Source organism: Poecilia reticulata, chromosome 5, assembly GCF_904066995.2.
Source record: "Poecilia reticulata chromosome 5, P_reticulata-male-v2, whole genome shotgun sequence".
NCBI classification, from domain to species: Eukaryota; Metazoa; Chordata; class Actinopteri; order Cyprinodontiformes; family Poeciliidae; genus Poecilia; species Poecilia reticulata.
This window is the reverse complement of record NC_088834.1, coordinates 33,838,918-33,855,581: the sequence shown is the minus strand read 5'-3', so window position 1 is coordinate 33,855,581 and position 16,664 is coordinate 33,838,918. Positions and strand designations below refer to the sequence as shown.

The following is a 16,664-nucleotide window of genomic DNA, read 5'->3' as shown; positions in this document are numbered from 1 at the left end:
AACTTTGTGAAAGGCCAGCATAGAGTTGTAGATGATTAAGTGGAAGGAAAACAACACCCCGGGAACATTAAAGAGCAAAACACTTAATCAAACCTATGCAGCATACCATTAGCATAGTCTGAAATGTCAGGATTTCAACATGTGAATCCCAGAGCCATTACTTGCAATACTTCTTATGAATGCTGTCGCAAGTTTTACTTTCCATAAGCAAACCCCATTTTTAATTTGTTCAGTTAAGTCTTAAAAGCGATACATGAAGCATTGATTTTAGATGCACTCTTGCAAGTGTGTCTTGTAAAATAAACATGTTCCCACCATGTCTTATTATTGTTGAGAGAAGTGGCCATATTGAAACCCAAAGTTGGTCTTATAAATCATAACTGTGAGTAGTTGGATTTTGCCCTGCTTGCTGAGGGGGATTCCAACTTTGGGGGGCATTCCAGTTGATTTTTCCGATTATCCCAGTTCCGACTACATATGGAGCCTTTTGAAAGCCATTGTTGAATTAAAGGCACAACAAGAATTTGTTGGGAACACAGAAACATATATGGTCAAGTGAGATCAAAAGTGTAACTTTTGGGCCAATATTATTGGTGGTAAACTAACTGCACACATCACCCTGACCGCACCATCCATCCATCCATCCATCCATCCATCCATCCATCCATCCATCCATCCATCCATCCATCCATCCATCCATCCATCCATCCATCCATCATCTATACACCCTTGTCCCTCAGTGGGGTCGGGAGGGTTGCTGGTGCCCATCTCCAGCTAACGTTCCGGGCGAGAGGCGGGGTCACCCTGGACAGGTCACCAGTCTGTCACAGACCATCACCATGGTGAAACATACTAGTGGGTGTGTCATATTGTGGGGATGCATCATATTTTTTCAGAAGAAGAAATACCAGCTCATTTATGGGAAGATAGCAGAGCTAAACAGAGATCAAACCTGTAAGAAAGTATGCCTTTGCTTCTTACCATCTTTAAATCCACAAAATAAAATCTGAATATTTTTCTAGAAAAACCCTGGTGCTTTGAGCCTTAAGTTTGTTATATTTTCCATATATTTGTTATTTTTACCTACTTGTTCTCAGTCATCCAGGACCTGGAAAGTCCAAAAAACGTTTCAAAATATACAACTTAAGTTATAATTTAAATAATGCATAATAATAGTAATACATTGTATTGAGAGCCACTACAATGAATCAATATTTATGAGGAATTTTATTAAGTGGAGTTACTCATTAAAACTTGTTTTTATTCAGAGCCTTACATTTGTTAAAGGTCTAGCAGAGATTAGATCAGTGACACTGAACCAAACTCATATCTAAACATTTGACTTCTATAGGTCTCAACAATTTATTTACTGAGGAAACACATGTCTGATATGCATTGCCATTTACTAGTCATTTTTGTTCCTGCAACTTGAACATATTTTTAAACCACATTTTACGTTACGTTTCACTGTGACTTTGCCGACCCCCTAGCCCCCAAAATTGCTCTTAAGAAATTTCCTTGTTTATTGTCCCTCCCTAATAATGAAATGTGATTTCTTCCATAGCAGAGACCCCTAAAGACTTGATGTTGTACCTGCAGCAAAAGGGTGTTCTACAAAGTATTGAATAAGAGGACTTACTATAAAGGTCCACCAAAACGTTTCAAAATTAGATTTTAGAAAACATTTCTTTCCACATTACACTTATCTGCTTTGTTGTTTTGATTTGTTGCATAAAAACACTGAAGTACATAAAAAACTAAGGTTATAAAGATTGTGAGAAAGTCCAAGGTTGTGAATACACTGAAACACACAGTGAAACACACAATGTTTTGGTGTGGAACACTAAAGCAGAGCTAAAGCTTACTTTCATACCCAGTGATGTGTGCACAACATTTAGAGTCAATTTTATGATTATATCCCCTTTTTTTTGCAGCCGTTTCTTTTAGTGATGAAGAGAAAGAGCAGCTGAGAAAATTCACAAACCGCTCCTTCCTGCTGGACAAGACATCTCGTTGCCAAGCATGGCTCAGCCTTCTTGACATCCTGCTGGCGTACTCCTATGCAGTGCGTTCTGCAGAGGGGGAACACAGTGTAAGTGTGAAGGCAACTCCTGGTGAGCAGCATCTATCCATTCATTATCTTACATGTTATCCCTACTGGGGTTACAAAGGATACTGGTGCCTATATCAAGCGGTCAACGGGAAGGAGGGTCACCCTGGACACTCCATCACAGGGCAACACAGAGACACAGGATAAACAGTCATGCACATTCACACCTAAGGAGAATTTAGAGAGACCAATTAATCTGACAGCCATGTTTTTGGATTGTGGGAGGAAGCCGGAGAGAACCCACGCATGGACAGGGAGAGCATGCAGACTCTACAGACAGAAAGGCTCCAAGCCAGGAATTAAACCCAGGACCTTCTTGCTGCAAGGCAACAGTGCTACCAACTGTGCACTGTTAAGCAACAATTCCAATTAATACCAGAAGTTTACATACACCAGATAAAGACACACACACCTGTCTGAAGTGAAATCAGACCAAACTTCTCTTTGGGTCAGTTAGAATTACCTAAATAATAATTTCCATTCTTTCTGGAAGCCCTGAGATTACAAACGGATCCAAGGGCTCACACTGGCCATCAGTGTGTTGTACCTCTGTGAGGTGGTACAGACTGATTGTGTTGTGAAATATGCTTCAAAACATGGCTGAAGTGTTTGATACCACATACTGAGAATTTATCTTTGACTATTAAATCACCACCTTTTGTAGATAAGAGATGCACCGATTACCACCTTCTGGCTGCTCAGAGATTACCAAAGCCTACCTGCTGATTCTGATTTTAGCCAATACCTATTGATTTTTAGTCTGAAATGTTGCTAAAAATAGCAAAAAAAGTCACTGAGTTGGCATCAGACAATACTGTCTGATGCCCCACTGGCATCAGTGGGGTGATTATTGCAGGCATGACCTGATGGGCCAGTTTGTCAGTAAAATCTCTGTTGCTGTATAGCAGAAGAGAGCAGTGGTTGATTTTTAAACCTTTGCTGAGGTTTATAAGATCAGGGAATAAGATCAGCTTCACAGATCAGCTTCACATGCAAGTATCGGCCAATCTCCCAAAATTAAGTAGATCAGCGCAGATAAATCTGTTGGTTGATAAATTGGTGCACCACTAGTAGATTAACTTTCTTTCTGTTTGGGAAATTGTAAAATAGAGACAGACTGTATCAAAACTCCTCCTCTAAATGTTCCTCCTCTGTTTTTAAAGTGTTCATTTCCCCGGCAGGTGGAGTCACCATGGACTATCAGAAAGCTCAGCGGTACTCTGTGCTGGCTGGAGGTGAGGCTACTTTTTTTTTTAATACTGAACAATTATATTTATGGTGACTCCAAAAAGTCATTTTGAATGAATGTTACAGTTCATATGCATTCATGTACCAAATACCAAAATTTCTACTTAGCTGGTCTGTCTGGTGAATTGATTATTATTCAGGACTTGGGAGTTTTTACCAAATTCTTTTCTTACCTACTTAAGTAATTTTTGGATGGCTTCTTTGTACTTTTACTTGAGTAAAAATATGTTGAAGTAGTGCTTCTCTTACTTGAGTTAAATTTTTTGCAGCTCTCTGATTAAGACTTTATATTTCATAAATATGACTATGAAAGTAAAAATTTTACTTTTTATCCCATAGTTATGACTTTGTGTGTCATAATTATAAGTTGGGCAGACACAATTATGACTTACTGTAATTATGACTTTAAAATGTCATAATTACATTTTTATTTTTATAACTACATTTTACGTAGTTATGATTGATACGAACTTTAAATATGGATTGTGAATGGTATAGAGTAGCTGAAAAAAACTCCATCGCTTCCATGTTGCAGCGAGTTTGAAATTTTGCGACGTTTGTTTTTCTTCTGTCTTTACTGCTACCTCTGACCACACCCACGGCCAATCAGTGAACAGGAGCTTAGCTTGCTGAGCTGGCCCTACTCCAAAGTAGGGACCGGCCTCGTAAAAATGCCAATGGGAACACTGGCATTTTTCTACTCGGCTCTACTCAAGCCGAGTAGAGTTGTGCCAGGACTACTAGACTGTATGACAGCTGAAACACTGGGTGCCTTTAAATCTCAACTTAAAACCCACCTGTTTAGAGTTGCTTATGGCTAAATTAGGATTAGAGTGGGGTTTTGATGTCTTTGATGTTTTTATCTTTACTTTTTATCCATTTATTAATTTCTTTTATTCCTCTTTCTAATGATGTAAAAGTGGCGAGTGACTGAGGGTCATTGTGCGCACAGAAAAACCCTGTAAATTTTAGACTCTAACAGGTAAAAAATAGTGCACAAAAATCCATGTAGGACGACGAAGTCCTAGTGCAAAAATTCGCGTGACAGGTGGACGGAGCCTGGTGCTGCAAGGTTAGAGACCTTGTCCTGTTAGGCGACGGGGCCTGGATAATATCCGTGTTAAACGGACGGCGGAGTCCAGCCACGACAGGCGCTTACATTCCATAACAAAAGTATGTTTTTATCTTTTTTAATCTTTTTATATATATATATATATATATTTATTTTTTGTTTTCAAAATCTCTCTCTTTCTTACTGTTTATTCAATGTTACATGCTGTTTTTATTTTTTCTTTAATTATGTAAAGCACCTTGAAATGCCTTGCTGCTGAAATGTGCTATACAAATAAAATTTGATTGATTGATTGATTGATTGATTGATTGATTGATTGGAGCTAGTGGAAAAGGGGAATTAGTATCCCTCTAAAAGATGCAATCTTAGAGTGCAAATCTTCAGCAACAATATCCACTTTAGTAAAGATGTTATTTCTCAGTCTGTCCATCATATCTTCAATCCTAGTATTCGGAGATGTAGCTGCATTATCTGAGTCCAGCATCTTGGATAGGATGGTGTTTTCCAGCCTCCTTTCTGATTATCTTGTTTTTTTGTGAGTATTGTATTTGTACGGCACAGGTTGAGATAGTGGGCATAAAAGAGTTTATAACCACTTGAGAAGCAACTGCAGAGTACTTATATTCATATCACTAAATCACTATAGCAATTAAAAATAAAGTCAGGTTTCCTCTGAACTAACGGACACATCCACTGTCCACTGTTGAACGGTCTTCGCTGGCCTGGCAGCCCTCTTAATGCTCATCAGGCAGTCGGCAGGGCTGTCTGCCTCCATCAGCGTAGCATCTCCTCCATCCCCCGCCAGCTCCATCTTCTCTTCCCTCCTTAATCTCAACAATAGCCACCTCCGTCTTTGACTGGCATCCCGTTTGAGAGTCACCATCACCGTTTTCTCACTCCCATATCTGTTTTTTAGTTCTCACTTGGTGCCTCACACTCCTTCCTCTACAGTGCTATACTTCATGTTTACTTGTCCTCATTTGACTGAGCTGGTGTTCCAGAGGCCCCTGGCGAGCAGCAGCAACAGACCTTATTTACACTTCTGCTAAAACAAGCCCCTGGGAAGGGTACGATCCCTGCCGACACACATTCCGCAAGCTAGCGGTGCATCCTTTGCAAGAGGAGAAGAGAGCGGGAAGCCTGGATAAATGTGTGTTTCTCTCTTCTGAGTATGAGTTCTTTAAAGCAGAAATGGCATGCGGTTATTAACAAGAGGTAGCGATTAAGAGACCAGGGTCGCAGAAATGTTCAAGAACTACGAGTCCCCTTTTTGGTTCACTCTATGAAAGAGTAGTTGGGAATAATTAGAGCTTCATCACCTTCCTATTTAACCTGAGGAAATGGTGAATGTAAAAAAAAAATCCGAGGGACTAAATGTGTGGCAGAAAAAAGTTCTTGTCATTTTTATTTGTGTATTTTTATTAGATGTCTGCCTATCGACTCTAAATTTCTAGTCTCCAACATTTGGAAAGCTTTGACATGTTGATTCAATTTTTCATTGAAAGCTTTACTTTAAGAAGATGTTTTAGGAAATATATATTTGTTTGTATTATTATTTTTAGCCCCTTAAACCTAACTCCCTAAATCACCAAAAACGGCTGAAAAGGTATACCCAAATTGAATCAGCTGCTGTTCTTGCACAATTTGGAGTTCTTGCAAAAGCTTGGTCTCTTTATGAAGATGACAAGCTAAATTTTCTATTTTTGCAGTCAAAAATACTTTAACTGTAAGTAGTTTGTAGTTATGTTTGTAACACAAAAATTAAAAAAGAAATTTGCTTCACCCAGATTTTTCATTTTATTTTTTTGTGTTGAATGTATGGACTGGAAAATACAGTAAATCTATAGAATAAGGTATTCTACTCGTGGATTTCAAGACTGATCAAAATAGCACAAAAAAGAAATGTCATTTTGGACATGTTTATTTTTGAGGATGTACAGGTGTTGTCCAAGTGTGCTATTTGGAGTCTCCATTTGGAGTCTCCAAATAGCACACTTGGACAACACCTGATATACAAACTCTAATGAAAGATAATGACCAGAGGAATCCTCTGGTAGACACATTACTAAAAGTGGAAATTACTTATACTTATATAAATAAAATAGCATATCTAGGGGGCCGGTGGAGTTAGCGTACAGTCAGACCTCCTCCCCCTTCTTGCAGTACGCGGACGGATGGGCAGTCTGTCCACCCCCATCCGTCCGTCTGCGCCCCCCTCCACAGCACTCAACGGTACGCTAGCCCCCCCTAGTCCGACCCCCCAGCTTCTCTCCTTCTTCTTTGTGAATAAGATTGGGATCAACGGCTGTTCCGCAGATATGATGGCACATATATGCGGCTTAATGCTTAGAATTACTCCACAGTACCACTTGCTGGACACTTTGAAACCCGGTTAGACAAACAAAGGCAATAATGGTGACTTCACTTTGGACATTAGGATCTAACTTCACATTTAAGACCTCTTCCCTCTAACAACTTCCATACCAATCAGGATGTCAGCTCTGATTCCAATTGTCAGCTGAATTCTTAGTAGATATTAACTTTAAAGTGGGATACATTTTGTTTTCTGCAGACCTACAGCTGCTCACGAGATGTCCTGGTGTCCTTTGGACGGAGGGTTTTGTGCTACCCACTCTACAGACACTTTGCTTTAGTGGCCTTGTCAGTTTGTGACACGGCTAAGATTTTACAATCAGGTGAGTCACCAAAGAGCACCACACAACCTAAAAGTTTAAAAGGGACTAGTAATGCACCCGTTATCTTTAGAAAACCAGTAGCATCGGTATCTATGTTTCCATCAGTGGTGGGCTGTCTTCTCTGCTAGCCGTAGAAAATTGAAAAGAAAAAGTGTAAAATGTCTTATTCATATTTAATTATATCTATAACTTCATTTTTTATTTTACAAACATGTTGTTTATTTGTATTATTGAATATTCACTTTAATTTCCTACTTTAAAAAGTGACTTACGGGGTGTACTGTGGTGGTGCAGGGTTAGGCACAGCCCACATATGGAGGCCTTGTTCTCGATGCGACTGTCGCAGGTTCAATTCCCTGCCTGGCGACCTTTGCCACATGTCTTCCCCTTCTCTCATTACCCACTTTCCTGTCAATTAACTATCAAATAAAGGCCACTAAAGCCAATAAAATCTTTTTTAAAAAAGTGCCTCACACGCATCTGGCGAGCTGCTCTGCCTCAGGACCTGCTGTACAAATTCAGCTACCCTTTTGACAAAAATGCCATGCAATAGGCCATAGTTGGCATGACTGACAGAATTATCAGCCAATCAAAATGTACATACTTTTGACAAACTTTGTAAGGCATTTTAAAGACTAGCTATGAGCGCTACGAGTGACTAACAGCTAGCACAGACGCATGGATTTTATTTACAAGTAATGAGTGAGTGTTACTTTTCTCTTACATTCCCCTACAGACTTTACAGAACATTGTTTCTTTTAATTGTTCACATGTGCTACTTGAGCAGTTTGGATTAATGTTGAGCTTAACTGGGGAACATAGAAATGTTTTGTTAAATTGCTGACTGTTCAATTATGTGCGGCATTGCCTGTGTATTTTGTTAAAGTATACAGTTATATATATTTGCTTAACTTGGATTATTTTTATTTATTTGCCTATTATTAGATGGCTGTAGCTTGGTGTGGTGAATATATTTTGCATTATCCTGCACAATGTGTGTATTGTTCAGATAGTTGATGCCTACTGAAGACCTTGATTTGGAATTACAAAAACATTTGCATTTTTAAATGTTTGATAAAATGTTTTTGTGCTTTTATCAAAAACTAGAATGAGTAAGTAGAGTGACTTAGTTACTCATTCTAAATGTTACTCATTCTAAATGAGTAAGTCATTAGTCAGTCTTTCAGCTGTATTGAAATTTGCCGTATTATTGAATGAGTCGTGATCAATGGATGTTACTACTGGCAGAAAAGACAAAAGGCAACAGGAAGTGGAAGGAGGACAATGGCGCAACATGTTTTTTAATGTTGTATATCGTGAACAAACTTATTTTTGTGTGATTTTAATGGCATTTCTTATTTATTGGAAACACCACAATTGCAAAATTGTGTTTTTTTCTATTGTAGTGGAATACTGACTGACAAAGTTTTGCACACATTTATCATGGAAACACAACTAGTTTTGGTGTATCTACTAGACAGCAGACATTAAAATGAAATACTATTTATCTTGGGTCATACTGTGAAATATAGGAAGGATGGGGATGTTGCTTGGGTTCGACAGGATGCTACCAAAAAGGCATAGTCAATGTGGTCGCCATGTGTTTTCAAGCAAAAGCATGTTGACAGCTGGATACAGTTTGCAGAAAGTGCTTCATTGGGTGTTTGAAGGTAATATTTAAGTAGGGAGAAAAGGCTACATAGGTGCAGTCACTCGGTGCCATCTTTACAGAATTGTGGAGTACTCACTTTAACCCAGAAAAGGAATTAGATCAGTCACTCTTTAGCTTATTTTATCAGAAATTGTAGAGTACTCACTATTTAGAAATGGAACTAGATACTTAGCAACCCTGAACAGGAGGACTTAGTTTACATACTTTAGAACAGAGGTTCCCAAACTGTGGGGCGCGCCCCCTAGAGGGGGCACCATGCCATTGCAGGGGGAGACATGGGAAGCCATCTGGATGGAAAAAAAAAAACACACAAAAAAACGAACTCTGTATGGGCTGGATTTTTACCCTAGAATGGCCAACTCTCTGATATTCCTCTCAATTTGATACAGTAGGGGCTTGCACACTTCCCATATCTGTGTTCTCTGTCACTTTTATCAGCAGTTAAAACTAGAGATGTGCCGATCAGGTTTTTTCCTGCCGCTTCCGATTCCGATCACCCATGTGGGCCGATCACCAATACCGATCACATAATTATTTTCTTTTTTAATTATAAACACTACCGGTTACATTATGTGGGAAAAGGAACTATGAATTCACCTTAGTTTAGACAAAAACTTGTTTTTAATAACTTTTTCCAAAAAGAAAATTAAACAAAACAGGCATTGTGCAAATTGTACTGCTATTGATAATACTATCTTTAACAGACTGATAACATAGGAAGGCTCTGAAGAGACTAAATAATGTAAAGAGCCAAAATAAAACCTCTCAACATTGCCAAAAAAATTCTAGTATAAAACTTAACATTAAAAGGCAAATACAGGATCCATTACAATAAACAATCCTGAGTTACTGAATGAAAACTTCCTTATAGCATTGCGGCTAACTGATTACTGCTAGTTCTCAGTGGCTGTTTCTGACTGAGCGGAGTAATTATGCAGAACAGGGAGATCGATTATTTTTTCAGAGATTATGTATCTCATGTTAGGACAGCAAAAGTTGTAATACGTATGTAAAATGTATTTTTTTAAGCTAGATGCTGCAGCTTTAAGCAGAGGTTCGGTGTGAGAGTCACTACCAGGTGGAGCAGAAGCGGTGCTCCGTCTGTGAAATATTACTACCTGTAGCGCGGAGCAGCGGTTCAACAGTGAGAGCAGAACCAGCGTCTTGCAACCCAGCTTGAAGACTTAAATAATTTTGCGGGTTATTTGTTTAGCTTTCTGACCGTCATGCTAATCCAGGTGAGTGTTTGAAGCTGTGCGCTGCTTTACCTGCTATCTGATCCTCCATATGTCTTTTTTACTGCAGTGAGCCTTGATGTCGCCAAACTCCCATCAAGTATGGCATTGTTTTTATGCCATATTATGTTCGTCGTGTTGATGCATTTTGACCTGCTTCACCCCATTTCACCCCATATTTTCCCCCGCAACACGCAAACGTCCCCATTCACTCAGTGCGTTATAGTTCCACATTGCTTAGGATTTGTTGCTGCGCGTTTGCGCAGTGTGAAGGAAAGAGGAGACCAGCTGCACAGGCAGGCTGCGAAATGAGAAGCAGGTGATCGGTAACAACAGACCGTGATCGGCGATCACCGATCATACACTTTTTCACGGGAATCGGCCGATTATGATCGGTGGCCGATCGATCGGCACACCTCTAGTTAAAACGGTTTAATCCGTTGTTAACATGTTGTAACCTGTTTTTCCGAGCTTCCTTTAAACGCAACATGAGCGCTACGACGCTCGCGCTGGGTTTACACCTGTGCGGCAGTGAAGGAGACCTGCTGCTGGGCAGAGCTACGTAGGTGTGTGTTAGAATCATGGCAGCAAACCAGCAAAACGCAAAGAACTTTTCACAGTTTTTCCGCAAAACTAACCGACTGAGTTGAGTAAAGCTGTTGGATGCAGGTAATGTTAGCTAAAAGATGACTAGCTATCAATACCGCAACTTAAGCTAGTTAACAAGTAGCTTGTAGGCTACTGGTGTTGTTGTCTATGTTCAGCTGTTGCCCCCAAAAATGTTGACCCCCCCCCTTGTTCGTCTGGAGCCGGGGCAGAGTATAGCAGGGAGTCTCTGCCCTCCACCCCCTTCGCTCACACACATCGTTCAACCAGACAGCTATTTGAAAGCAATAGGGGGAGGGCAGAAATAGTTTGAAAACCACTGGGGGGGCCCAGGAGAAAAAGTTTGAGAGCCACTGCTTTAGAACAACATTAGATTAGTTTTCTTTCCTCTATTTTCCTTTGGTTTGTTATTTTGTTTGTATTTCCTTTTAACTCACGTAAAGCACTTTGAATTGCCTTGTTGCTGAAAATGTGCTTTAAAAATAAAATTACCTTACTTTAAAATACACTAAGCACAAAATTAGTTGTTCTAACATACTTCAAGTTAACCAATCCTAAGCGAACTTGAACTATACTCATGATTACTCTGACTTAAAGTATGCTAAAATGTTATATACTTAGTATATTTATTTTCACCTGGGCTTTTACGCCCCAGGGAGGGGAACATGAATTAGTGGAAAGTGGACTTTTGACTTTGATATCTTTAATCTTAAAGGAAGAAGCCTCTGCAGACTGTGAAGAGTCGACAATGTAAACACACTGAGTTTATCTTGCTGGTGACAATTCTAACACTGGTAAATGACAGCAAATTAGAGGCCTTTTAAGCCCCTGATTAGCATTTCATCGACTCACCGAGTAGGAAGATTAGTATTCGGGAGTGTGAGAGAAAAGACAGTTTGTCACTCTTGCCCCTCACTGTCTTTCTCTTATGTTTGAACATCTACTTCTGTTTTCAACCTAATATATTTTTTCAGTTCACAAAATCTAATACTCAAGCCCAACTTTTGGTAGGAGTTACTGCTTTGTTCTGGGTTCCTCATAAAGTCTGGAAATTGAATAAAAGGAACAAGTATGCAAAAATACTTTTTGAATTTATTGATTTCCATTGCTAAATAGTTGCGACTGTTGGTGGATGGACAGACCTGTTGATCTGTCCATCCATAAGCCAACCAGGCAACAAACAAGCATGCAAACATGCCAGTCAACATAGAATTGTGTCAGAAACCTGTTTATTCATGTTTCTTGCTGTACCCCTTCATAGTTCAAGCATTATGCTCAAATGAGTAATGTGGCTCTCCCCTAATAAACTGTAACAGCACAGAAATTTGGCCTGGCTTGTGTCTAGAGCAGGGCTGGGCAATCCAGGTCCTCGAGGGCTGGTGTTCTGTCAGATAGCCATACGCTGTCAGGATAGCATACATGCAGTGAGTACGCATGCCCGCGCATGCGCTTTAAGAAGTCCAACCGTCAGTGGAGTTGTCAGTTCAGCATACGCAACAAGTTATGACGAAAATAGGTCATTAAATTGTTTTTAATATGATATAATATGATAACTAGATAGATATACACGCGTTGTCTTGGTTTCAAAGTGTGTTTAAAGCAGGGTCTAGCTGCAGCTGCAGTCAACAACAACACACGCCCGTGTAAAACTCATTAACCTACTTATCCGCTAAGTCAGGATGCCATATAACTGTTAATAACAAAGTGTATGATGATCTTCGTCAGGGGTCCCCAAACAACGGCCCGCGGGCCGAATCCGGCCCGCCTCCACATTTGGTCCGGCCCCCTGAACAATACCAGAAAGCATTCAGATTTTTTTTTCATGTACCGTATTTTCCGGGTTATATGTGGATTTTTCTTCAACCATCAGGGGGCTCTTTATCAGGAAGTGTGTCCTGTAAACTGTGGGTGTTTTGTTTTGCATGGTGCATTGCTGCCATCTGTTGGACTTTTAGGGAACTGCTTGACTTTTATGTTATTTAATCAGTGCGGTTGTTTGATAGCGGTAGAGCAGATGAACACACGTGTCTGTTATGAACGCCGCATTCCAGGTCGAGTTCTTCGAAGCAATGCCTGTAAGTAGCAGCTTATACTTCAAAACGAGCCTTTATGTTAACATATGATAAAAAAGTAACTTGTTTATTGAATTAGTTTTGGAAATACCTGCGGGCGATTTGATTATGTGCTACGTCATTGCTAACTAGCAGGCTGCTAAGATTTCTTAGGTCGTTATGTAGCATTGCAGCTCATAGCATTCAGAGGTAGCTGTTGTATCAGTTGTTTCTAATGTATGTATCTGAATCTAAAACACTTCTGTAAGCTGCTCTGAGCTCATCCTGAGTTTGTGTTTTGACAGTTTCACTCCATTCTACATGGAAATAAAGGAAGAATAATTAATCCTGACTCGTTGTGAAAGGAGTTTGGCTGATGGTTTAGTTTTGGTACAAGACACCATAGTGAGACCATTACAAGTGAATCATTGGAAGTCAAAATTGGAAATCAAAGAAGAAAGCGCCCATTAAAACGGAATTAGGTTTTAATAGGGAATTGAAATTTGAGAATGTTGTTGATCAGTTAAATAGCATTGAAGGGGAAATGCTATTTAACAGTTTTTTAAATAATACTGGGATCATTATGAGAATTTGAGGTATAGATATTAGGATCCAGTAGATGGCAGTAGTGAAACAATCATGGATGCAAGCTGCCATTGAAATCTGAAGAAGAAGGGGCCCATTTTTATTTAGCACATGCTAGTAGCAACACGAAGGATCAGCACTTTTACTGTTACAGTTACCGTTCGGAAACAACCGTAATCAGTTCAGTAAAATCTAAACTTGGCAACTTTTTCTTTTTCAACGTAATAAATGTGATATTCAATTGACCTGTTATGACTCAAATTTTGGGTTTCCACCCCCCTCTGCTGCTGCTGCATCGCTGTGGAAAACCTGGAGCAGCAGAGATATCTGCGGCTTATATTTGTATGTTTATTGGTTTAAAAGAACACAAAACTTTGGGGTTGTGGTTTATAGTCCGGTGTGGCTCATAGTTAGGAAAATATGGACTATAATCCTTCCTGGATTTTTTCTGTGAAGAACCCAGAGAGGGTTATTTGATTGTGCTTTCTGGAAAACAATACATTTTTACATTTAAGCACTCCCGCAATCGTCACAGTTTTTCTGTTACAAACTGACTCCGGCCCCCCAGCAGAGAAGGGAAAAGTTTATGTGGCCCTCACAGGAAAAATTTGGGGACCCCTGCTCTATGTCATGATTCTATGTTGTTGATTAAATAAAATCACATGGTAATGACGGCGTATACATGTCTGAGCTTAGCGTATGACTATCTGATAATGTATTCTGATCTGACAGAACACCGGTGTCCTGCAACTCTTAGACGTCTCCGTGGTCCAACACACTTGAATCCAACAGCTGAATCACCTCCTAAGTGCAGTCTAGTTCTCAAGAGTCCTGCTAACGACCTCATTATTTGACTCAGGTGTGTTGAAGTAGAGATGCATATAAAAGTTACAGAAGACCGACCCTCGAGGCCTGGAGTTGCCCACCCCTGGTCTAGAGTGTTTCCTCTCAGAATTTCACTGCATCTTCATTAATTTGTCATAGTGAGGGAAACTGTAATGCACACTCCGGTTTTAAGCCACTCCTTTCACAAGGCTGCATAAACAATCACTCATAGGTATTAGCAAAACAAACCTTTCAGCAGTGGTAGACAGGTTAGGGCTGCAGAGGAAATGCTATTCAGCGGTAAATATTTAAGCAGCCCTGAGGCATGATGGCAAGTATTCCCAATAAAACCCTCCACCTGCATCGGAAGTGTAACTCAAGAGCCATCAGAAATGTAGGGAGGGGCAGGGAGCGTAGGGGACACTGGAGTTAGGTATGGAGGCCAGCATCAGGATAATAGTGCTGTCATTCTTTTACCAACATGACAAGAAAAGTAAATGTTACCTGCAGCAGGATCCAGTCGACAGACATCTTTGTTCATCCATCCATATATTTTACAGAAGATGCCGTAGTCTCCTGAATGTTGAGAAAGCTGGGAAAGCTCAAGCATCTGATCAGAGAGAAGTTAAAAAAACAACTCTGACCTACTTGTATGATAGTCATTGAAAAGTAAAAAAAGTGTACAAAAAAAGTCTGAGTGTGTTCAGGGTAGTAATTTTCTTTTATTGCTTTTTACCCTTAAGTAAAAAGTCCATCACAGATTAAATGTTCCTGACATGGTGGAAGCTGTGTCTCTAGGACCTTCCAAGCATTCACTATTACTGGAAAAAATCTGACAAAGGCAGAACACTTTCTGCAGGTTTATTTGCTTTACAAAACCTGCTGCTGCTCTCAGTGCCAGTAAAAAGTTTTGCCACTTGGAATTTTTTTATCACTTTTTTTTTTTTTTTTTTTTTTTTCTTCACTAAAAGCTTTGTTGATCATGACGGATTTGTAAAAGCAATAAAAAGGGTTAAAACATCCAAGGGAGTGAACTTTCTATACCTTTTAGGCATTGGACATTGGCAAAATAGTGTAAAAAAACTTTTTTATTGGTGTTCATTTGAAATAACATTTCATCACCGAAGCTGTTACAAAGAAAAATTAAGGTTTCATGTTCACCAATCCAATGATTTTTAACCTCAAAATCTCCACAAAGTATGGAGAACACAAACTGAATCTGCCCTGACCAAAGTCAGATAAGCTTCAAAACATCACTTTTCTCTAATACTTAAGACTACTGTTCTGCCCCAGTATGAGACTCCAACAGCACATCTCTTATTCATGTACTCCTTAAGCCTGGAAGCCTGGCTATTGTCTTCCTACATAATTCTGATCAGTTGTCATCACCATTCAGTTCTCATCTGGGTTTTGTGTCGTAGAGCTGGATTTCTCAGGAGGAATTTCTGGCTAGTCAGAAAAAAATATGACCTGGGCTGAAGGAAGGAAACATCTAAACATCTAAAACATGCAGAGCAGTGTGTCTTGAGGACCTGGGTTAGGCATTTGGTTGCTGGAGAGGAATTCTCAAGAAAATGTGTTAGTAGCTGCAGAACACTTGAGACTGGTGTAGAGGTTCACCTACGGGCAAAACAAAAGCACCAAAACATCCTGCCAATGATAGAATGGGTTGTGTTAGAATGGCTCAGTCAACTTTAAGTGCCAGACAAATGTTTTTCAATTCTGCAAATAAAAATACTCAAATATGCTTGTAGGTTTTCGAAGCTGGTAGAGAGATTTAGCTTACCTGATTTTACTAATTTAAAAGGTTTGATTGCTTCTATTTAGCTAGAATCAAAATGTAACCTTTCCTCTAGTTTTCCACAAGCTGAGAAAATGATACAGTGTTCCTGTCGAGAAAAATAAGGCCAAGTCTTGCAAGCATATGTGCTTTTGCCTCATATGATCCAAATTCTTCAAACTGAACGTCACCAGGACGCTGAGAGCAGCACGTCCTCCTCTGGCTCGCTTAAAATGTTCGTAACTTTATTAAAGAACAACAACAAAAACGTGCTCAAATTAATGACCAACAACAATAATAATCTCAGTGATTATTGTTTCAACAAGGTGTTACGCAATTCTGTGCGTTTCGGTTCCATCACCAAAATAACTAGCAGAGCAGGAGTTTAAAATGAACTAATCAACCACCTCTGTGTTCATGAGAGGCTTATTAATGATCTTAAAATAAATATCAAGCCTGCAAACATAATATCGTAACGGACTGAACGTTATGTTTTTAACGTAAAAATGTGCGAGTGGTTTTGAGTTGATCACCTGTTAGGGTTGTTTTACCTTTGTTTACCTTTATCATGGCGCTTTACAGTCGCTGTAATTTCTGAACGTTCAATAAACGACAAACTTGGACTAATTATCTCGTTAGTCTGTGATTATACGTCATTTACAACAAACATCAAACACGGTAAATATGTTTAATTAAGAGTTTAACAAACAAATGGCTTCTACCACGATAATTATGTGAAATTAAATTAATTGTCTAATATAAAAAATAGTTTGGTGATGTCGGG

At 39.5% G+C, this 16,664-nt stretch overlaps 1 protein-coding gene across 4 annotated transcripts in view; it reads left to right on the top strand.

The window, feature by feature from the left end:
* Positions 1-16,664, top strand: part of shq1 (SHQ1, H/ACA ribonucleoprotein assembly factor) — a 95,945-nt gene that overhangs the window by 36,238 nt on the left and 43,043 nt on the right. For all 4 annotated transcript variants that reach the window (XM_008410597.3, XM_008410595.3, XM_008410596.3 and 1 more), the window contains exons 8-10: positions 1,935-2,092; positions 3,292-3,345; positions 7,003-7,126. In XM_008410597.3, the coding sequence (XP_008408819.1) occupies positions 1,935-2,092; positions 3,292-3,345; positions 7,003-7,126 (336 nt within the window). The remainder of the gene's footprint in view (positions 1-1,934; positions 2,093-3,291; positions 3,346-7,002; positions 7,127-16,664) is intronic.